The sequence below is a fragment of the Vombatus ursinus genome, unplaced genomic scaffold (genome assembly GCF_900497805.2).
Source record: "Vombatus ursinus unplaced genomic scaffold, bare-nosed wombat genome assembly UNPS02014770.1, whole genome shotgun sequence".
Classification (NCBI taxonomy): Eukaryota; Metazoa; Chordata; class Mammalia; order Diprotodontia; family Vombatidae; genus Vombatus; species Vombatus ursinus.
Genome location: NW_020954548.1, coordinates 34,259,800 through 34,284,918, shown reverse-complemented (window position 1 = coordinate 34,284,918; position 25,119 = coordinate 34,259,800). Strand labels below are relative to the sequence as shown.

At 35.1% G+C, this 25,119-nt stretch overlaps 1 protein-coding gene across 1 annotated transcript in view; it reads right to left on the bottom strand.

Annotated features, from left to right (window-relative positions):
• MEIOB (meiosis specific with OB-fold) overlaps positions 1-25,119 on the bottom strand; it is a 45,762-nt gene that overhangs the window by 19,723 nt on the left and 920 nt on the right. Inside the window, exons 2-6 of the mRNA XM_027863250.1 lie at positions 21,139-21,215; positions 18,509-18,566; positions 16,597-16,728; positions 9,095-9,167; positions 3,584-3,779 (exon numbers count right to left, since the gene is read on the bottom strand). Of these exons, the coding sequence (XP_027719051.1) occupies positions 3,584-3,779; positions 9,095-9,167; positions 16,597-16,728; positions 18,509-18,566; positions 21,139-21,207 (528 nt within the window). The 5' untranslated portion in view covers positions 21,208-21,215. The remainder of the gene's footprint in view (positions 1-3,583; positions 3,780-9,094; positions 9,168-16,596; positions 16,729-18,508; positions 18,567-21,138; positions 21,216-25,119) is intronic.

Genomic DNA, 25,119 nt, shown 5'->3' with positions numbered 1-25,119 from the left:
TTATTAAGAGAAAAAGTCCAACAGTAGGAGAAAAGGATATCCTTCAGCATCCTGGTCCAGCTTCCTTTCTTCTACTTTAGATTTGGACTTTCAGGCTGCCATGTGAGTGATGGGTGTAAGGGCCAGTGACCAGGACCACATGGAGAGGTGAAGAAACTACAATTAATATTTTACCCTGAAGATACAACATCTAAAGATGGGTACCAGGAGCCACAAGCAATGAATAGCCTGATTGCTGAGACCATCAGCTATTGTGGATCCTATTGTGCTGGTGCACCAAAGAAGGAGTCTGATTTCCTTCACAGTATTCCCTGCTTTCCCTTGTTTCTATTCCATGGTCCAAAAATGAGGTACAGACATCCTCTTTCTTAATTCCTTTTACATTAATGTGTGGTCAAGAGTCCCCTCAGACATACTTGCTTATCTGGGAGGGTAACCAAAATTGGTTTGGAAGATGGCTACATGCAAATGTTTCCACAGGAGCACTTGATCGAGTTCCTTTCCACCCCACTCTATGCACAATAAACTACAAGATCATAACTTTTAAGTATCTGAGCCCTGTGAATGCAGGTAACTAACTACAACCAAAGAGAAAGAGCCCAGATAAGGTAGGGAGTACATGAGCTACTTATGGCCCGTGGATTTAGTAGCTTAATATTTTGAACAAGGTTCCGTTATATCCCCCAGATTTATTTCAGACTTGTTCAGCAGGAATTTTTCCAAATGGTTCAGAGCCACAATCAAAACTTGGGCTTGTGGTGGGGGTTAGGAGTAGCATTTGCAGGTTGACTGCCATCTGGTGGCCATTAGGATAACTTTTTAGCGAAGCTCCCATTCATGAACCAGAGAGAAACTGAGGATGCCACTATACTGGTGGTGGACTAGGACACTATCTAGTGGACAACATAGGTATTGCACTCTCTTGCCATATAGTTAATACAGTGACTGCTATCTTGTAGTAACAGTCTTAAGGCATCATTTCAGGAGACCCGAGAACTTCTGGTGAATTAAGACCAAATGTGTCACAAGTGTTTTACCACAAAACTGTACCCAGATCCTCATATCAAGGGGGAATGCACTGACCCCTGGTAAGAAAAGATGAAAATGTCCCCAGAGTTGTGTGGTTGATCATTGCATTGGTAAAGTTCTCAAGTCTTTCAAAGTTGAGATTTTTTCCCCCTACTCAACTGTTTCCCATCTAATTATAACTGCACTGATTTTGTGTGTGCAAAAGCTTTTCAACTTTATGTACTCAAAATTTAACATGTTAGTTTCAAAGTTGTATTGCTTATTTGTCCCCTGAACATCCTGTTCTCTTCTGTGCTTTAAAAAAAAAATGCTACAATTATTATTTTTTTGGCACCACTATCACTAGTACCCCTCCTCCCCATAAGTCCCTCCCCACCAAATTAAAAACAAGTGTTCTTTGTAACAAATAAGCATAGTCCAGGAAAACAAATCTGTATATTGGCTATGTTTGAAAATGTAGATCTAAGTCTGCCCCATGAGTCTTCCATCTCTCCATCAGATAGTAGTAGTAAGCTTTGAAACTCACATGTTGAATTTACTATATTATTTTTTTAAATTGTTGTACATACTAGCAATTCACAGTCTCATGTATATTCCTCTTTGTTTTGTGTATCTGGAAATACTCATGTTTGTTTATGATTGTCAAATTCAGAAGTACAAAAAAATTAAAATTTTAAATGAAAAAACACAACTGTATAAGTATAGGATTTTATACTTAGCCCTATCAATTTTCACCTTATTAAAAATGAACCTTATTTTCACCTTATTAAAAAATTCACCTTATTAAAAATGAACAAATTAGAGGAACTGGAAAGGAGATACCTTTCACAGTTATGGATAGGGTAACAGTTTTTGATCAGATAAGTCCAAGCATTAGAAGATCATAACATTAGATAAAATGGATAATTGTGAGTACATATAATCAAAAAGATTTGGTATGAGCAAAATCAATGCAGTTAAAATTAGAAGGTAAAGTTAACTCAGAAAAATCTTTGTAGCAAACTTCACTGACAAAGGTCTGATATACAAGATATAAAAGAAATTGGTCCAAATATATAATGAGAATAAAAGCCATTTCCTAATAGGTAAGTGGTCAAAAGATATGAGCAATCCTCAAAAGAAGAAAATCAACAGCCATATGAAAAGATGCTCCAAATATGTTTTCCTTGCAAGTTTCAGCTCATCCTAAGATTTAGAGCTTTTGACACTATTCTGCCACTCATTTGTATTCTTCCTCTATTACTTGCCCTGTCTCATATCTACAAATGTCTTAAAAATCTAAGTTGGTCATTGTGTTCCCTATGCATCCAAAGTAGTCTCTTAAAAGGAACCTTTTTTTAATTACTCATTGGAATTATTTATTTTTATTGTTTCCTGCCTGTCAAACCATAAAGTCTTTAAAAGGTGGGATTTTGTAGCAGACTAACCATAATATAATGAACTGCTTAATGTGTTTGTTGATTTATACTGCTTCTAGCATATAAGCAATTCCAACTTTATGTAGAGCAACTGACAGCAGAAAATACTATATAATTGTCAGACTGTCATTTTCAACAAGAACAAAATATCTACGTTCAACAGGTAGAGTAAAGTTTCTATGAATACAATCACTAGGTAAAGCTTCCTAGATTTGGAATCATTCAGTGAATTATGAAAGAGCACTGGACTAGAAAACAGGAGACTTGGGATCTAGTATTGCCTCTGCTACTTATTAGCAATGTGACTTTGGGCAACTCTTAATGTCTCTAAACCTCAATGTCCTTACCTGTAAAAAAGAGATGATGAGGATTACATTATACTTAAAAATCATCATTAAGTTATTCTCACTCTTGTTCCTTTGACTCTTTTTCATGGGCTTTGTTTTGAAATTTTTCCATTTTTGTGGCTTTCTCTAAATATAGTTTTAAATTTCTTCATGACCTCCTTAAGTTGTGGTTATCAGAACTTAAGACAACAATTTTTAGCAAAAGGCTGACTAATTCTGATACACTGTAGGAGAGGATCACATCTGGAAGATCATGGATTTCTATAATGTTTCAATAGTTTACAATAAAATGTTGGCCAAAGTAAAATAACACTGAATTGTTAGCCCACTGCAAGCCAATAAGCAGTGTTATTACCACTCTACCATGTATTCTGGAGTGATTCTGGAAATAAGTATGTCATAGTGTGTAACCAATTTCCTTTTTTTATACGCTTATATTTCTTTAAAGGACAAATCTATTATTTAAGTGTCAGTGACTACTTTGGATGCATGTTCAAATGAAACCTATAAAAACCTCATATATTTAAGCACATAACGATTATATGTATTACTATACTTCACTTGGTATTCATGTGTAATTTATTTTGCTATTTATTTACAAATAAAATACAAAATTTTTTCCATAAGTGGAAATTTTTACCCTTTATCTAAATCAATTCAAGTGACTACTGATGAAAGTATAAAATAAGACTAAGAACAGACAGAATTGACATATATTAGAAAAAACAAATTGAGTCATTGAGATTCCAGATTAAATAGATTTTACTTACTCTGGTTTTTTGAACTTACCGATCTTACGATTGCAAGCACATTGATAATTCTTCCATCAAGTGTCTGACCATTTGCAATAATATCACCTAGCGAATAGTAATCCTGAGAATCTTTTATAGGTAAATGCAACAAGGAAAGTAACTTAATGTCCACTTGATAGCTGGAGCAAACTCTGACCACAGAATGATTCTCACTGAGCAACAGTTTATAGGAACTAGAATGCAAAAATACACACACACACACACATATCAAATGAGTTATTAGCAATTTATTTTGCATAGAAAGATTTTGAAGTTAGTTTAACATTTAATAATTTAGTTAACTTTTGGGCATTTAAATTTATGACATGTTAATAAATACTTGACTTTTTAAAAAAAAATTGGGAACACTGAACAATAGTGCTATTTAATTTTTGGCTAAACATTAAAACATAAAATATTCATTGAGTGTATACTATCTGCCCAGCTCAGTGCTAGGCATTATCAGGAATCTTTTTTAAAAAAGTATAATACACCAAGACAATATCAAAAGACACATGATGGAAAATGCTATACTCATCCAAAGAAAGAACTGATGGAGTCTAAATGCAGATTGAAGCATACTATTTTCACTTTATTTTGTTTTTTTTTTCATGGTTTTTTTTTCCCTTTTCTTCTGTTTCTTCTTTCACAACATGACTGATGTGGAAATATGTTTTACATGATTGCACATGTATAACCTGTATCAGACTGCTTGCTGTTTTGGAAAGGGGGGAGGAGAAGGAGGGACAGAGAAGAGTTTGAAACTCAAAATCTTTCAAAAAATGAATGTTGAAAATTGCCTTTACATGTAATCAGAAAAAATAAAATACTATTAAATTTTTAAAAAATAAAAAGTATAATACAAGAGCTAAGAAGTTTATTTATGGAGATGCACAAGCAAAAAGTTAAAAAATGACACATGACAGTATGTCACAAGGCAGCATATAATTAAATGTCAAATGAATGGTACAGAAAATAAATGATATAGAAATTTAGAGGAGGGGGAGATCCCTATGGGTCTTTAATAAAGGAAGTAGAAATTGAATTTTACCTTGAAGATAGATAGATAAAATGGAGGTTAAGAAATTCCATCTAGGGGAAATAATGTGAGAAAAGATGCAAGGGGAATATGTTTAGGTATTTGCAGTTCAGTTCAATAATCCTTTAGGCTAGAATGCTGGAGACAAAGTTGAAAAGGAAGGTTGGAAGGAAGATTGTTAAAGCCTGTGAATCCCAGGTCTTCTTGTCACAAAAAATTTTTTGCACATTAATCAGTCAATTAATCAAAGAATGTTAGAGCTAAAAAAGGACTTTAGAAATCACCCTAGTCTATCACCTTACTGAAAGTTTATCAAAGTTCTGAAACAAACAAGTGATGAAAACAGTGTTTCAGAAGGATTCATATGGCATCAGGTTTGAAGGACGGAGTGCAGTGGCGAGAAACTGGGACTGAGGAGGCCAGCTTAGAGACAGTTGTAGTGTTAGATGTCCCATGATAAAAGTCAATATGTGAATATATTTTTTAAAATTTAATTTAATTTTTTTAATGAACAAAAATCCATCTCATCTCCCTCCTACTCATCTCCAGTGAAAAAAGAAAGAAAAACACAACCCTTGTAACAAAGATGTACAGTTAAGTACAACAAATTCTCACATTGGCCAAATCTGAAAGATATATGACTCAATCTGCATTGTGGGTATTTTAAATAAACTGTTGTATATTATTACTCATAGGCTATGCCTACACAACACCAACACAAAAGAATTTAAAATGAAAACTTAGTTAACCAATCTGTTTTGCTTAACCAATGTAAAAAAAAATTGAATGATTTTTTCAATGAATTGAGTTATTAGCTAAATTGACCAATTAATTAAATCATAATGGAGAAACTTGGTTTGTTCTTATCATGTAATTAAAATTTTTTAAACATATTCATCATTTCAGGATTCAAAAAATACCTACTGAAAATATAAGCTATACATTATAACTAAGAAGCAGCATGGTTCATTGAAAGAGTATGAATAAGAATCAAATTTGGATCCTAGGCCCATCCCTGCCACTAAGTAACGTAACCTTACAAATCCCTGTGCCATAGTTTCCTCATCAGTCTAATGCAGATAATACCACTTGTCCTATCTCCTTAGGGGGCTGCTATTAAGGATAAAAATGAGGTGACACAGGTGATAGTGGTTTTAAAAGCTAAACTATATTTTGTAGGCTATTGACTATTTGAGAGTTGGGGTTTTTTTATCTGTTGTTAGATTTGAAGTCATCTAGATTGATCTCATTTTATGGATAAATAAAATCAGGCCTGGAGATGTTAAGGGATTTATCTAAAGTCATACAACAAGATTTTTATCTACTATTTAGAAGCTGTGGTTTTTTATTAGGTTAACATTTTTAATTCTTGCTCTAAAAGTTCAACACTGTCTTTGCCCATATCTAGTTTCGTGTTCCCCAAGGGTTTTCATGAACCTACTTCTTATTCTTCCTGGTCCAATTATTATTATTTCATATTTTCTCACTTGATGTATCTATAAGTTTGTTCTTTTTTCAGTTGTTTCAGTCATGTCTGACTCCTTGCAACCCCATTTTGTGGTTTTCTTGACAAACGTATTGGAGTGGTTTGCCATTTCCTTCTCCAGCCCATTTTACAAATGGGAAAACTGAGGCAAACAGGGTTAAGTGACTTGCCCAGGGTCACACAACTAGTAAGTATCTGAGGCCAGATTTGAACTCATGAAGACAAGTTTTCCTGATTTCAAGCCCAGTGCTCTATCCACTGAACCAACTAGCTGCCAATGTTGCCAGTTTATTAAGCTGGTCATCTCAGATTAGGTTAGTAGTAGTCCTTAGTAGTCCTTACTGGACTCTCTTTATTTTAATCATGGGCAATCCATCATAAAATCAGATTTAGAACTGGAAGGGTTTAAAAAGTCCAGCCCTTTCATTTTATTAATGAGGAAACCGAGGACCAAAAAGTAAAATTACCTGCTCAAGTACATAGCAAGCTGGGAATTGAACCCTGACCCTCTGACACCAAATCTAGCATTCTCTCTACTACACCACATTGTCTCTGTCATTATATTTGCCTCTTCCATTTCTTGGGTGCTGTATTTGTACTTTTTGAATCTTTATCTTTATTTTTCTTCTTGTTGCTTTTCTTCCTGTTGCTTTTTATCAAGGTGCAGTTCACATGGACATAAAAATATGTATGATGCACTGGCTCACATACACACAGGTATAAGCAGAACAGATTAAATGATTTGAACAGATGAAATGTTGTGCATGTCATTCATCCTCTATATCTTTGCCTGCAAAACTCCCCTCGCTTTCATCTATTGAACATCTCCTACCCATCCTTTAGAACAACTTAAGTGTCACCTTCTCCAAGAAGCTTTCCAAAGCAAGACAGGACCATAGGAATTAGAACTGAAAGAGACCTTAAAAATAATCTAGTACAATGTCCTTAATTTACATATGAAGAAACTGGGACCCAGAGAGAGAGGTTAAGTGACCTTGAACTTACCAGTTATATAGGTAATAAGTAGAAGATCCAGAACTCAAATTCAGATCCTTTGACCTCAGAGCCAGAGCTCTTTCCACTACAGTATTCTGCCACCCACCAATACCTCTTGTTGATTGCAACATTTTTCCAGTCAGTCAATCAGTTAGTCAGTAGACATTTAGTAACCACCTATTATGTGTCAGGCACTGTACTAAGTGCTGGAAATACAAAGAAAGACAAAAGATAATGCCAGTCCTCCAGGAGTTCACAGGCTATTGGGGGAGACAACATGCAGACAACTAAAAAAAGCCAAATATAGGATAAATAGGAAATAATAAACAGAGGGAAGGTACTAGACTTATGAAGGATTGGGAAAGGCTTCCAGTAGAAAGTGGGATCTTAGTTGGGACTTGAAGGAAGCCCAGAAAGCTAGGAGGTAGAGATGAGGAAGGACAACATTCTAGGGATGAGAGATAGCCAGGGAAAATTCCCAGAGTTAGGAGATGGAGTGTCTTGTTTGAGGAACAACCAGGAGGAAATGTCACTGGATTTCAGAGTACCTGGGTTGGTGTAGGTGAAAGACTAGAAAGGTAAGAGGGATGGGAGGGGGAATAGGTTATGAAAAGCTTTGAATGCCAAACAGCATTTTATATTTGATTCTGGAGATGATAAGGAGCGCTGAAATTTATTAGTAAGGGGACAGGGTGTGTGTGATGTGCTTTAGGAGGATTACTGTGACAATTCAGACCTTTTGGACCTCATGCTTTTGTTAACTATCTAAGATACTGGTCCTATAATGTTGTGCAATATAGTTACCTATGCTGTTGTTGTTGTTTAGTTGTGTCAGACTCTTTGTGACCCCATTTGGGTTTTTTTGGCAAAGATACTGGAGTGGTTTGCTATTTCCTTCTCCAGCTCATTTTACAGATGAGAAAACTGAGGTAAATAAGGTTAAGTGATTTGACCAGGATCACACAGCTAGTACGTGTCTGAGGCCAGATCTGAACTCACAAAGATGTCTTGCTGATTCTAGGTACACACTGTACTCCCTAGCTGCCCCTAGTTACCTATGGTGGTGTCTTATTCTATACTGTACTACAATAAGTTCCCTGAAGGCAAAAACTATATTGTAACTAAACTTTGTCCCTCCCTACCCCCATCTTACTGCCTGGCAAAGTACTCTGCACATAATAGGTGCTTAATAAATGTTTATTTGATTTTGAGTTGATAATATAAAAGCAATATTTATAAAGGGAAATAATGAATAAAGGTAAATATTTGAGATTGTAAAAACAGGACGTTTAATATCTATCCTCTTTGAGGTCTAAATAATTTAAAGACAAAACATTTCAATAGAACCATCCTAACTAAAGCACAATGGTTGGCAGCATTAATGCGATCCATATGCCAGCCCTTGCAATTGGATTATTGCAACCCACTACTCTTGAAACAAGATTGTTCCCTTTTCTCTTCAAAATCCCTTCTTAAGTGGCAGTTAGATGGTACAGTAGATAGAACTCTGGCCTTGGGAGTCAGGAGGACCTGAGTTCAAATATGGCCTCAGACACTTGACACTTACTAGCTGTGTGACCCAGGGCAAGTCACTTAACCCTGATTGCCTCATAAGAAAAAGAAAAAAAAATCCTTCCTTAATATTAACTTCTCCCAAAAAAAAAAAGATAAAGGAGAACTGAACTTCATAAGGAAGCTTTGAGGAGAGGAATTTTTAAGACATATTTTTCCTGCATATTACTGTCATTACCAAAATATGAAAAGCTAAGAATCAGAATCAACTGTCTGAGGATAAATGCTACATTTTCTCTTCATAATGCAATACCAATCATTGCATACTTAAAAACAATGAGAAGTTATATGTTGTAGGATTAATCTTATAGTTTTCAAAATGAAGTGTACCACTTTGTGGCATTAATTTGATACTTAAACAATATTAGTCATGCTAATTATACCAAATAGGTTGTAGTTCTTTGTCATGAATTTACCTTGGAGTTGTAGGATTGAATTTTTCTTCTTTTTCTATTTCCTTTGTCTGCACTAATGGATTGTCAATTATCACTAAAACAGAGAGAAAAGTATGATATAATTTCAAATGATAATAATCCTAACAAAGTAAAAGTCAGAAACAATAAGAAGTGGCTTATAATGATAAAGAATGGATACCTACAGCATAGCAAGTTTGAAACACTATATTCCCCAAACTGCACAAACATGTACCTTTATACTTAAAATTAATGTAATTAAGTACATCATGACGGTTATGTTTTTTTTTACAAAATTATTTTATATTATTATGCAATCAAAATTTGTAGCACAGATATAATCTTATAGCAAATACCATTAAAAAGCATGGGAGTCTTTATGATAATAACAAAACTAATACTCTGAGAAGCAGTGTGCTATAGTGAATGAAGGGCTGGCCTTGGAGTCAGGAAGACTTGGGTTCAAGCCCTGACCTCTGATACATATTAGTTGTATAACCAGGGGCCAGTCACAACTTCTCAGTGCCTTAGACAGCTGATGACCTGCATTGGCAGAAGCAGCTTGCACAGGAGTTTCCCATACTGATTAAATCACAGATAAAGAAGAGGAACAACAAAAAAAGTACTTTATATGTTCATAGTGCTTTACCATTTACGAGTAGTTACACATATATCAACTTATCTGATCATTATAACAACTTTGTGAGGGAAAACCTATGTTCTGGTTCTAGCTGGCAACTAGTTACTTAACATTCAACTTCAGTTTCCCCTTCAGTAAAGTGTAGATAACACCTGCACTATCTAGCTCATGGGGCTGTTGTAAAGATTAAATAAGACAACATGTAAATGACTTTGTAAACCATAAGATACTATCATTGTTATTGTTGGCAGAATAGAAATTACTATTCTTATTTCACAGATCAGGACACTGAGGCTAACAAAATTAAAGCCACATGATTGGAAGTGGAACTGGAAATGGGACTATGTTAAAATTATTTCAAACCTTCTGAAGATAACATAATGGATGACAACTGTTATGTTCTCTTGTCACTGTCAGAGACAGAGCGTAGGCTGTTGGGATCAATGATTTCACCCATGTAGCATTTTTTTATGTCCACACCCAAATTGAGGACCAACAGAAATATTACTTCAAGGACTGAACATTAAATCCCCTACAACAATCCTGTATGACTTCAAATACTTTGTTTGGTTCTCATTCAATTAACAGTCATCCATAACAACTGTATTTTCTTTACAGTGTAACTGAGGAGAGAAAGAGGAAAGCTGAACTGAGCCTAAACTGAGTTCTATATTCAACAAACATTCATGCAACAAGAATTTATTAAATACCTATTATATGCAGAAAACTGTGCTAAGTGCTAGATGAAGTACAAAATTTAGATAAGACACAGTACCTGTGTTCATGGAGTTTACTGAGTAGAAGAGAAAATAGCCCTCTAAGAACACAAAGATAGGATCTAAGAGTAGCAATAATAGTCTTGATGTTAGCAGTTATCTCCCTTGAGTTCCCCATTTAACCATTAAGAGGCACATAGTGCCTCCTAGGCCCTTGGGGCTACCTGGTACTCTTGATGACCCAGCTCCATTGATCTTACCCTAGTTATTTAGGGTCAAATTACATGGGGTTCCAGTAGGACCCATTAAAGGTTGGGCTAGAGTAAAGATGGGCTTCTCTCTGGCACTAGTCAGTTTTGCCATTTGGTTTTCACTTTAGTTAGTAGACTGGAGGAAACAGACTTATGTCACTTTGGACAAAATCATTTAATCTCATCTGTTAAATGAAGAAGTTGTACTAAATCCATGAGCCTATGGGCTCTAGGGTCAAGACTACTTAAATTAATCACAACCCAATAACCATCATTAAGGCATGGCCTTGGGCAAGAAATAGAATAGCAAGAAATAGTAAGAACATTTCTGGAGTGGCTAGGTAGTACAGTAAATAGAGTGCTAGACTTAAGAGTCAGGAAAACCTTCCTCAGATGTTTCTTATCTACTTGACCAAAGCAGATCATTTAAACTCTGGACCTACATCAATAAAATAAAGAGATTGGACTTGACCTCTAAAGTTACTTCTAGCTCTAAATCTACAATCTTACGCTTTTCTTTGGAACCAAGAGCTCCCAGGTAACAGATGTATGTACATACTTCTACTGGATTTTTGAAAGCCAAGAGAAGGCAGTAACCTGATGGAGGAGAAAGAGCTTGGTGACTACTCCTCCCTCCAAAAGAGGGAGTGGCTAAGGATAATCCAAAGCTTTCCTCCTGTATTATCCCACCAAACTCTGCCTTTCCCCAAAGTGCTACAAAATTACCTCTTACTCCTTCAGTTTCTTTCCACTTCTCCACAAGAAAACTACCATTCTTGTAAATTTTACTCAATTTCCCACTCCCTATTTTTGTGTATTATTAGTGTATATATACATATTTGTTATTGTTGTTCAGTTGTTTCAGTCATGTCTGACTCTTTGTGACCCCATTTGTGGTTTTCTTGGCAAAGATAGTGGAGTGGTTTGCCATTTCCTTCTCCAGCTCATTTTTTTTTCCCAGATCATTTTACAGATGAGGAAACTGAGTCAAACAGGTTAAGTGACTTGCCAGGGTCACACAGCTAGTAAGTGTCTGAGATCAAATTTGAACTCAGGAAGTCTTGCTGGAGTCTTGCTGACTCCAGACCCAGCACTCTACCCACTCTACCACTTAGCTGCCCCCTTTTAGCTTTTATAAAGGGATATTAACTGAGAAGTTATAGGAAGAACAAAAGTAACGAAGGTTTTCCCCAGCCCCTGGGAGTACACTCTAACCACCGTTACAGATGGGGAAACCGAGGCAGACAGAAGTGAAGTGACTTGCCCAGAGTCACACAGGTAGTTAGTGTCTGAGTTCAGATTTGAACTCAGGTCTTCCTGATTCCATGCCTGGCACTCTATCCACTGTACCACCTAACTGCCCATACATAGATGTATACTTACATATATATATTTAAGCTTTAGTCTTAAGTGGTTATTTAATAGATTATTGTGAGGGATAGTGATAGGACTAGGGGTGAAACATTAAAGAAGTGACAAGAGAGAAAGGATGGCTTTATTCTTGTAGCCCATGTTAAACTTGATTCTCTAACAGTTAAGAATAAGGCAGAGCTTTTCTGATATCCTCCAGTTACTTTTCAACGTGAAGTCTTTGATGTTTGATGAGGACTGATGAGGGCTACATCCAAAGACTTTCTCACATTCATTACATTTATAGTGTCTTGTCCCTATAAGAATTCATCTATGATTATTAAAGGATGAGCTCTGGTTGAATGCTTTCCCACATTCATTGTATTATGGGTTTTTTCTCCAGTACGAATTTGTAGATATTCAATAAAATATACACTCCTGCTGGAGATTCTTCCACATTCAATATATATATAGGATTTATAGCTAAAAATTTCTTCTGGTAAGTGATGAACTATCACAGGAAACTCTCCCAGATTTATCACACTCATAAAGTTTCTCTCCAGTATGGATCTTGTGATGCTTAGTAAGGGAAGAATTGGTGTTGAAGGTTTTTTGCTTGTTTGTTTATTTTACATATTTACATTTACAGAGTTTCCCTGCAGTATGAATTATCTGATGTTGGGAATGGAGTCCATCTTGTCTGAAAACTTTCCCACATTCATTACATTTATGAGGTTTCTCCTCAGGATGAATTCTCTGATGTTGCACAAGGGATTAGCTAATTATTGAAAATTATTCTACATTTATTACATTTATGTGGCTTCTCTGTAGTATGAATTCTTTGATGCTGGTAAGTTGTGCCCCTACTGAAAGCCTTCTCACATTCATTGCACTCATAAGGGTTCTCTCCTATACGAATTCTCTAATGAAGAGTGAGAAGTGTGATGTCATTGAAGGCTTTCCCATATTCATTTCATATATAGAGATTTTTCTCCAATGTGTTCTCTGATAATGAATGAAATCTGAATGGTAACTAAACTTTTCCAGATTCATTATACTTAAAGGATTTCCCTAAGGAGATTTTATTATGCTTAATTATATCTAATTATTATCTGACACTTCAAGTGTATCACAATTATTGATACAATTTCTTCTACAAATTCTCTTTTGTGTACATAAGGAATTCTTCTGGACTAAAGTTTGTTATAGATATTAAGTATGTGGCCTTTCTTTTTATTAGGAGGTGTTTTTTTGTTTGTTTGTTTGTTTTTAGCAATTTTTATTTGCCTAAAATATGTCTCCTGGTTGCTCTGCTGTGTTTTTGACCTGATATTATATTCCTAGGTTTCTCTCAATTTGGAGTCCTGGGGCCAAAATCAAATAAATCTTCCTAGGAATGACTTCTCCATAGAAATGCTCAACTGTGGAGCTGAAACCTTGGTTTCAGGTACAATTTTCCAATCTGAACTTGTGCTTCTTGGGGCTTCTCTTTCTTGGATCCATTGGCATTTCCTCTTTCTCTAGATGGGAAATCACCTTTGCTTTAGAAACTGACAAAGAAAAAGTAGGTTCCTATAGTTTCTCAGCAGCACATCCTCGTACAAGTCCCTCTGAACTAGGTCCAATTGTTTCCATTCCTTCTAAGTAAAGTTCATGTTCACATTCTTGAATGACACTGGTTTTTGATGCTTGGCTCTCAGGAAAGTAGGTCTCATTACATCATCCTTTTAAGCTCTCATCTTAGGGAAAATTGTGCTGAGTTTGGAGAGAAAACTTCTCAAGCATTTGGGACATATTGTCTATCTCACTGTTCTTTGGATGTTGAGACATCACCCAAATCTTAGCTATCCTGGACAGGATGGTCAAGGATTGCTCTAGCACCAGCAGCTCCAGAATTTGTTCTTTTGTATAAATCTCGAGTCTTAGCCACTGAATATAGAACTCTTGGAACTACCTCTTAATCTCCCTTGGCCCATTCACTTCTGGTTACTAAAACAATCTGAAGTTCTGATAAGAGACCTTGAGGTCAAATGTGCCTCTTCCTAGGATGATTTTCTTTTCTCTGTGGATTCACTCTCTGATTCTGCTTAATTTATGTGGAAATGTAATTGGGTAGGTCAAAGAGGTGACCATCATCTATCTAGCTTTGAGATATTATTTTTCTAGATGGGATCTTATCCCACAGTTAAAATTGAAATGTAACCTCTATCCCAAAGCCCATTGGTATGGGACTCTCCTTATTGGTGGAGATGAATGCCCTGCTCGGTGTGATGGTGAGGCGCTGGGTAGAGTTGTTGATAAACGAGACAGCTCAGCCTTCACCAGTACCCCTTGGTGCTCTCTAAAGGTCAGCACTCCTTTAAACTCTTCAAACTTCAGGACTCTTCAAGTGGCAAGTTGCTCCAGGCTCTTCTGCCTTCCAGCTTTGAGAAAGCAGATGGAAGTGGCTAACCCTGCTTCAGGCTGCTGAAGGAAAAAGACTCTGGGAAGACATATGAGGAGCTAGAAGTCTTCATCATGTCCCTATCCAGCTTGCTGCTCTAGAGACTTTGGGGAATTTCCCCTTAAGAGAGATCAAGGACAATCTCTAATAGCTGAGCTGATTTATCTTGCTCCCAATGGGAGTACTCTTTCATTCTATATTTTCTGGTATATATTCTCCCATGTATATCTTCTCTGATTTCTGTTTTACTAAGATTTGGATGAATAGGTTTCTTTGCTATTTGCGATATGTCTAAATTGTAGAAGTGGTATTTGGTAGGAAATGGGTCAAGTCTTGGATATAGAGCTTGGGGGTCTTCTTTCCTCCGATAACAATAATGTCAAAATGATCAGAAGTTAGATGAAATCCAATCATATGCCTTAGATGAACAATATTTAAGGGAGCAGATAGATATAATTTTAGTCTTTCTCTCACCCCCACTCTCTCCTGAGGAGAGCAGAGCAGCCTTTGGCCCCAACCTCCTGCTTCCCCTTCTGGCAGAGATGAATTTCTCCCTTGGAGAAGAGTCGGGGGAGAAGAGGTTAGAAATATCTATCCCATCTCCCTTCCAGACACACAACGACAAACCTTTACCACAAATGCATCTCACTACACATGTGGGACTCACTCTTGTTATCTGTATGTTTACTAGGGGGCCAGTTCCAGGACTTTTCAGGCTCAGGCTACAGTCCCAGCAAGGAATCCTGGACATGATTTCTCTACATCAGATGAATAATTGCAAAGAGCCTGGTAAAAAAATACTATTTCCCAATGGCACCTGAGGGGCTAAGTGCATTCACATCCTTAACACTACACACTACACCACCACAGCTGGAGATACCAAACTACAATTCCCAGAATCCTGCAGGCGGTTTTCCGTTTCCAGGAGGATCTAAGAATTCTAGTTTTCCCTAAGTTCTTTTTCCTAGCCTTCTAAATTTCCTTTCTGTTATGGTCTAGAGATCTGGTGGCTGTTTTCCTACAGCTCTACCTTACATTTCCCTAGCTCTACCTTAAGAAACATCCTAATCTGCCAATCCATCCAGACAACTTGTATTCCATTAGCCCAAAGCAAATCACGTCACAAAGGAAGACAAATGTTAAAAACTTTCTTACCATGTGTAAAGCTATTTAAGGGGGGGTAGTTGTGGCTGGAGGGGGAAGCCTTTGTGAATATCCATAATATTCTGTATTTGAGCAAAAAAAAAAAGAAGAAGAAGAAGAAAAAAGACTTCTTGTATTCCAGCATGAGTTCGGTAGCACTGAAGAATCAATATGGCCACGATAGAGGTTTCAGTAAACATGATACTTAAATGTGAAATGCACCAAAAAAAAGTGATACTATAATTAGTTATTTTGATAGCAAACCTGACATCACATAAGGTTCAGTGAAAAAGATTAGGGCAGGGCTAAGGAGGGAATAGTTGAGAAGGGAAGAAATGTGTGGAAGTGGGGTCAGAATTGTTCTGCATGTCCAGAGAGGGCAATACCAATGGATGGAAACTACAAGGAAGCAGATTTTGCCTCAATATAGGAGAATACTTCCTCATAATAATAATAGCTAGCATTTATGTAGTGCTCAAGCCTTATCTCATTTGATCCTTGAAACAACGGAGAGGTAGGTGTTATTATTCCCATTTTGCAGAGGAGGAAACTGAGACTGAGAGGGTTTTTTTTAATAACTTAGAGTCACTTTAAAGTACAATGGTCTATCTTTTATAGGTAGTGAGTGTCCTGTCCTGGGAGTTGTTTACCCAGAGGCTAGATGACCACCTGCCAGGCAGTTGGGGATGTGGTAGAGCAGATACATATTTCACTTGGATAATTTCTGAAATCCCTTACAATTCTGAGGTCCTATGATAAGGATATCCTAATTCTCAGTTCACATGTTTTAGTTTAATTATTTGACTTATACTCCCTTGATACGTAATAAACCTGGATCATTTGTTTCCAATCAAACTAATTCAATTTATGTCTTTAGAAGAAAAGCTGGTTTATTTAAACCACAAACATTAATGTCATGGGAAAGAATTATAATAGCAATAGGTGAAAAATAAATAACTTACCACACTCACCAACTCTAAAACTTTTGGAAAGTGATTTAATATAATCTTCCTTTCCCCAGGATGTTACATTTATAAAATAAGTTGGTGAATCTCGAATGGTGAAGTTGAAAGTGTACCTTTCTGACCCAATATCTAAAGGAAAAAAAGATAGGGCTTTTAGTTTTCAAATGTAAAAGCTTGGTTTTATTAATTCTTATTATTATGCGAATTAATCCAGACACCAAGCATACAGTACCCAATTAATGTATACCAATTACAAATTCTTTATACTGTGATGGATTTCATTTTGTGTGAGTTCCCTCCACTGGTGCAGATCCCAATCTATACATAAGTTCTCATCCTGTGAAATAATATGTTGCAATTTATTGACTTGTAAAGCAAAGTGGAGAGTAGAGCCAACTCTGAATTCATGGCAAACATCCCTCTCTTCCCCCTTTTCCTCAATTTTCTGTCCATTAGGTTGGGGAGTAGGTGGTTGTCTTTTTTTTAACCTGAATGATTCAGAGAGTTACTTCAATTTTCTCTTTCACTTTGTGTAGTCATAATTCTAAAGTATTGAATTAGAACAAAGGGTTTGTGATTCTGAATGATGGCCTGATGAATACCACAAGGGGTCAGTAAATATTTTAATGACTTCTGGTTCCTGTAGTAGTAGGAGTGCCTTGAAGCATTTAGGAATCAGTCTGGGTTCCTTATGCTGTTCTAACAATTCTTTTGTCTTTATCCTTATTAGTGAAATTTGGGGGTCTGATTTACAGCACAAAGAATGCACATTTTTGAGTATAGATGTATTAGTGTTGTTGATTTTTAAAAAATTCTTCATTATAGATCTTTTAAAAAGAATGGGAGAAAAAAACTGAAAATAAAAATTAAGGTGTTCATTAATATACTAGCATAGATTATATAAATTAGATTAACACAATTCACAGTTACTCAAATGATTAAAAATAAAAGCAGAACTTTTTCTGCCAAAATTCTTGATGAATTTAACAGTCTTTAGCTCTACTTATTCCTTCCTATACTGCAGAATTTAAATAAAAATTGTAGGAAAAGCTGAAATTTATATATTTAAAATTTTGCATTTTGTACATGCCATTTTTTCTGTCATCCATAAAAATTTGACAATACATTTATTTAAAAGTCCAATTCCAGTTTAAGAATGTCTATATAAAAGTAAGACATTAATTTAGTTTAGTCAGAATGATGAAAAAAGTCAAAACAAAGCGTAACATAAAACAAAACATTGTTTTTAGTGGAATTTGAATGACTGATTTAGTATGCAAAAACAAAATAAATGACTGACAACTCCATTTAAAGTAGTTATTTGAAATCATATGGACATAGAATTTACATCACTAAGAGAATATGGTATAGATCACTAAGGTTGCAAGGTACTTGAGAAAATAGACTGAAGAACTTGAAATTTGTATAATATATTTAGAAGTTATTATGTATTCATGCATATCCTTAGAATAACTATTAAAGTTAAAAATAATGATTAGGAGATACAGAGTATGGTAGAAATAGTTAAAAGGGGGAAAATGTGGTCAAATGAATTTTTTCCTTACCCATCCTAAATAATAATTTTCTTCCTTTTTTCACTTAATTAAGTAGTTCATTGATTAGAATTGACCAAGTCAACTAGTTGTTTTGGTATTATATTATAGACATAGCTTGAATAATTATTCTCTAGAAATATCAAATAATTTTTATCATCAAATAACATTTCTTGAGTATTTTCACACATATGACTCTTAATTAGGCACTTTATCAAACAAAGAAACATGTTTCTTGCCCTTTAGGAGTTTAACATGCATGACAAATTCAATCATTTAAATATGCTTGGCTGTAATCATACAAACTAAAGTTACAGCTTTTGAAAAACAAAGTAAAGAGTTAAATATAACTCTACTTTTTCTGTCTGGAAAGCCTTTGACATCTGTTTTCCCAATAACCATACCGATTATACTCTGAAAAACAAAAAGGTTATAGAACCAATATTAAACACAGATGTACATGGTAAATCTGATTTCATGGACTTGTTATATTTTACTGGTTATAACAAACATATTTTTGACTAGTAATAATTTAAAAGCATTTATTCTAGGGTGGCATGTAAATGAACAATATAAACATTAAACAGCATAAGTACTAATGCAAAGTAGTTGGATAGCTAACTGCCTTACAAATACATTATAGCACTAACCATGTTTCTACTTTATTTTTAATCACTAGGTGGAGCACAGTAACTGTCCTATGCTTTAGATACTTAACTGAATTCATTCAAAGCACATGTATAATGCAATTTAATTTCCTAAGGCCTTCAAAGCTTTCTTTTATATGGGATTTTTTTTTTTTGACAATTCACATAAAATTGTTTCATTCCTTAATCCAAACGTGCTGGACAGCAACATAAATTAGATTGTAACAAAACCTATATATTGCAGCTGATAAATCAAAGTTATAAGCTCTAGTTCTTAAAATCTAGGTAGGTCATTAAATATCTTCTTTAAAACTTTATTGTTCATTTTAGTGTCTACTAAAAAGAATAAAAAATTAAAACACTTTAAAAAAGTCAAGATTACTAGCTTTTTCTTACAAAGGATAAACCTGTGCTTATATTAATAGTTCTAGCAGCTGTTGTTCATGTGGCAATAATTTGTTGCACTCAAACTTTAAAGAATTCCACATCCTAACCGAACTGCTGGCTACCTCTTTGCATTTATGACAAATGTTACTATTTCTCTAACTCTATATGAATACAAGGAACCCCTCTGAACTTTACTGGGGAAACTCAACTTGCTGAAATATTGGAGAAAAATCTTTCTGACTTCTGCGTCAGGCAATTAGGAATCAATTTATATCCCCAAGATTAAACTTTGAAATGCAAACAATGGAAGTTATTTATAGGCACTCCTTCCATTAAGAAAACTTGACAACCAAAGTTAGAAAATAGGCAAATAGGAGTGTATGTGTCTTTGTTTTATAAAGAGAGTCTTTATTTTACAAATATATTCACTCCAGAATTTTTTTTAGTTAGCTCCCTTTGTACATTTAAGATTCTTCAATTTACACACACGTATATGCATACACATTTAATTGACATACACCATTTCAGGAAACCACGAATCCATCTAATTCATCTATTGGTGTATGTGTATGAATGTGTGTGTGTTTGTGTGTGTGTGTAAATGCATGTACATGTCAGCACAAGTTCTAAATTAAATACATCTCAAGAATTTGGGAGGAGGATAAAAAATTAATACTAATACAAATCAAAATTAAATCAATGAGATTAGCTATGTGAAGAAATTGACTCCGAGAAATTATTGCAAATATGTTACTGATAAGACTATGGGAATTCCCAAGTCCTAGCAAGTTACTAGGATGCCTCTTAAATCTCATAAAGTAGATGAAATTGTATTTAATGTGAGAAAAGTTGTGATCTAATTAATTGTAAAATATTTGAGTTAATGTCATCACAACAGAAGGGTAGTGATTTGCATGGAGTCTAGGAAAAAAAAAAGAACCAAAGGGTTAGATTTCTATATTTCTTGAGCACTGTCCAGGAGAGAAGGTGATCTGATGGTAATGACCACTACTAACAATTATCTAGACAGAAATATCCCTAGAGTAGAGAAAGGTAATTCATCAGGCTTGACAGAAATATCATTTAAGAATAACTGCCTTTGCTCTAATTCTATTGTCACCAATTAGCCTTTAGATCTATAACTTTAGTCTCCTGAGTGGATCTACCCACTAGAAGGGAATGCCCTGTGCAAATGACCAGTACCAGTAATCCTGCCTGATATATCATCCATTATAAATTAATAAACTGGCATTCTGGTTTATAAATCCTTCTCTAGTGAGTTTAGTCAGCATGAATTGATTTCTCAGAGCTTTGTCACCACTGGGCGAACTAATAAAATCAAGATTCAGACCCTGCAAAGCTAAGGACCAGACCTGGGATCACAATGTAGACATGCTGTGAGCTCAGCCTAACAAGCTAGACAGCTTTCTTCTCTCACTCCCTTCTTTCTCTTCCACCATTTATATCCTCAATGAAAATTGAGAATTCCTGTAGTGTGAAATTAATTTATGTTTCAATCCAACAATTCAACTCAATATGCTTCTGGTGACAGAATACTTGAGATTTTTCCTTAAATCCATCATAATAACATAATCTAAGTCTATAATTGCAGTCACCTGGAGAATATACTGTACAAAAAAACCTTTTGGCTTCATAATGCTGAGTCTGACTACATCTCAATTCAGCATTCAATTAATAAGATATAAGGAAGTTTCTAATAATTTCAAATACTGAATTACCAGTCATATTGGTCACATTGCCTCCCCTGTAGAAGCATTAGTTTTCATTTTCCTAAAATATATACAAAGAAACAGGGGTACTTTATATCCAACAATTATACTAATGCAATGTGTATCTACATACATGTCAATTACATAATTTTGAAGTAACATAATCTCATCATATAAAATTTCATTAGCAAATAACAAAAGGAGTATGATGATGAAACTTACAGGATGAGCCAGATTTGGACGCAGATCTGAAAGTGAAACGATGTTCTGTGCTGAAAAGGAGTTCGCCATTCTTTTATCTATAATTTTAGAAAACATCATTTGGATATGTAAATTATATAACCTAAATACATCAAGAAAATTTATGTTTAAAAAGTATTTAGGAAAATTCTTTAATATTAATAATGTTATTTATATTATTGATTATATAACCCATTCTCTGGAAAAGGTTCATTCAACCACAAATATAATCAAGAAGAAAACAACGAAAAGACCCCTTTGTATTTTTATATAGCATAATTACATATTAAAATTTGATCTCTTGCTATCCAAAAACAATAATTTAGCAATTTGGGGGTGCCATGAAAATTTGGTTTCAGATAAGGGACAATTCAGTGGGCCATTTGTTAAGAAAAAATGTTTCATGAAACTTAAAGCAATATAAAAATGTTATAATTTAAATAACATAAAATCTTTTAAAAAAATACAACAAAACCACATTTATAGGACCCTCATTCTTTTGGATATACATAGAGATGGATAGTACACTAATACGTGGCCATTTAAAAAGAATTTATGTATCTAGATTGTAAACTCCATTAAAATAATTATGTCTTATCCATCTTTGTATCATCCATATGGTACCTTGCAATACTATGTATTCAGTAAATATTTTTTGAGAAGAATAAAATAAAGGGTGTTTTTGGTTACTCTTTATACTCATTATATTTTATACAGTCATTTTACTGTGGTTCAACTGTAGTGAAAATATTAGCTTTACCAAACTAACATGTGTGGTTACTTTTTCACTTTCTAAACCACAGATTTTTCAGGGAGGACCATTTATTTATCATCAAGTCTATATGAATAAGATCTCTGAGAACATTATCATTGTAGGCTTCTTTGCCAGAGAATTCCCTATGGCATGAGTACCATTTAAATGGTGACACAGTCTTCAGTATAGGCTTTCTGATGCTAGAGAAAAACGACTAGGTAGTAAGTATTTCTAAGTTTCTTGCCCTGTGTGAAATCTTTCTGGGAGCAAGGTCAGGCTTGGTCTGATAATGACTGCATTGTTTATTTTCACTCCGTGAAATCCCTAGCACCTTCCAAACCTATCATTTTATAAGGTCATAGAACTGGAAGTAGATTTGTGCATCTGTTGCTGGATTTTCTGGAGTAGAAACATTAGATGCATATTCTATATTCCTTTTTAAAAAAATCTACCACTCACCATCAGTCTTGTGGGGCTTAGTAGTTTACCTTTTCTTGAGGTGAGGGGTGAGGCAGTCAGGGTTAAGTGACTTGCCTAAGGTCACATAGCTAGTAAGCCTCAAGTGTCTTTTTTTTGTTGTTGTTGTTGTTTTTTGTTTAGTTAAGTGACTTTCCCGGGGTCACACAGCTAGTAAGTGGTCAAGTGTTTGGTCTGAGGCCACATTTGAACTCAGGTCCTCCTGACTTCACTGCCGGTGCTCTATCCACTGCACCACCTAGCTGTCCCAGTAATTTACCTTCTTGAACGTGGGGGTTAGAACTCACAAAGTCCCTTCCAGGTTTATGATTTTATGATTCAGTGAACATAAAGTATATACTTATATGCTAAAGTGTATAATAGCCACAAAAAATATATAATGGTTTGTAACTTTACTTGTAGACATTCTAGAAATAGAGAAAAAGGTTAATCAAAGAATACTGACTCAGTTCTATGCTATAGTGTAATAACTATGAAATATTTTAAATGTTTTTAAAGTAAATTTTATTTACAATTTGAGATTAACATAAGATTGATGGCATCAATTACTTAACTAAATAATATTTAAGCAGACAACTAATTTCACTTTTGTGTTTTTATTATTTGAACAATTTGCATCTTCTATTTCTTAGCATGGATAGTTCCCAAAGAACTCAGTGGACATACTAGTTAGTCTTTTCCCCTTCATTTTTTAATGAAGCACCAGGCCAAAATCCTGTGGTGGAACTCTCTTTCACAGGACTCTCCATAACTGAAGGAAAGCAATGTGATGGAGAAGAAATGAGTGCTGGGTTTGAAGCCAGAGACCCTTGGTACAAATCCCAGCTCTGGCACTTAGTTTGTAAAGCAATCAGAAATTTCCAAGATTCGTGTTCAAATATGTCTTCGTAAAATTTACCTTTGATGCTTGTCTCATAAAATCACAGAATCTTAGAATTAGAAGGAACCTCGGAGACCATTTGATCCAACCTGTAACTGAACAAGAATTCCCTCTACAACAACCAATAACTGGTCATCTAGCTTTTGTTTAAATTGGGGGGAGCCCACTACCTCTTGAAATAGCCTCTACTACTTTTGGATAGCTCTACTTGTTTTTTTTTAATTAATTAATTTATTTTTAGTTTTCAACATTCACTTCCATAAGATTTTGAGTTTTAAATTTTCTCTCCTTCCCTCTCCTCCTCCCTCTACAAGATGACATGTAATCTGATATAGGCTCTACTTATACTTTCATGTTAAGCATATCTTCACATTAGTCATGATGTAAAGAAGAATTAGAACTAATGGGAGAAACCAAGAGAAAGAAGAAACAAAACAAAAAAACAAAAGAAAAGGAGAGCAAGTAGTATGCTTCCATCTGCATTCAGATTCAATAATTCTTTCTCTGGATATGGATATCATTTTCCATCGTGAGTCTTTTGGAGTTGTCTTAGATCCTTGCATTTCTGGGAAGAGCTAAGTTGGATAGCTCTAATAGTTAGGATGTTTTTCCTGATTGCAAGCCTAAATTTGCCTTTTTGCACCTCCCACTCATTACTTCTGGTTCTGCCTTCTGGGTCAAGCAGAAAAAGTGTAATCCTTCTTTTACAAAATAGCCCTTTAAAAACTTGAAGACAGCTATCATTTTCCCCAAATAGTTTCTTCTCCAGGATAAACATCCTGACTTCTTTCAGCCAATCCTCTTATTACATGAGAGGCACTTCACCATGCTGGCTTCCTTTCTCTGGATCAGAGGTTCTTAGCCGTTTGTGTCAAACATCTGGTGAAGTCTAAGAATATCTTATAATGTTTTTGAAAGCATAAAATAAAATACATGAGATTACAAAGGAAGCCAATTATATTGACAACTACCAAAATACCCCTTTTCAAAAGTTTATCATCCCTAGGTTAAGAACCTTTGTTCTAGTTGTCCTTCAGCTTATCAATGTACTTTCTAAAATGTGACTCCCACAACTAACTACTCCAGATTTGGTTTCACCAGGGTAGAGTACAGTGGTACTATCACCTCCCTAGTCCTGGACATCTTTTAAAATGCAGCCTAAGATCATATTAACTTTTTTTTTTTTAAGCTGCCAGACCACACTATTGACTCATAGTGAATTTACGATCCACGAAAAAACCCAACAAAAACCCTGGATCTTTTTCAGAGAAACCATAATCTAGTCATAGCTTCCCTATCTTGTAGTTGTAAAGCTGAATTTTGTAAGATGTAGATTTATGCTTATTCTATTAAGTTTCATCTTTTTAGGAAGTAGTGTATGACAGTGGAAAGATCATCTGTTCTGGAGTAAAAAACCCTGAGTCCAAACCTCATCCCAGAGTCTTACAAAGGAAACTAATCATATTAAAAATTTTTTTTCTATTAAACATCAAGGATCTCCTGAAATCTGGACCCCAAGAGAGAATGGAAGAATCTTGGGATCATAAATCAAAATGAGGAAACTCAGAGCCAGAAGTTTAAATGATTTGACTAAGGCCACACAGCTAACCCTAATTATTTGAACCCAGGTCCTCTTACTCCCAGACCTGTTGCAGTATACTTCTCACAATAGCATGTAAGTCAATAGGGACCAGCCTAGTAGTCCTCCTTTATTAGGACCCCTCCTTATCAGCAGTCTTACTCACAGCTTGGGGAAGGGTAAAGGTGGGAGACACATAGGCCTGTAGTCTCAAACTTCTGGGAGACTTCCTTTATCTTGTCATTTAACTGAGCCCGAGACCCCAAGAGAGGA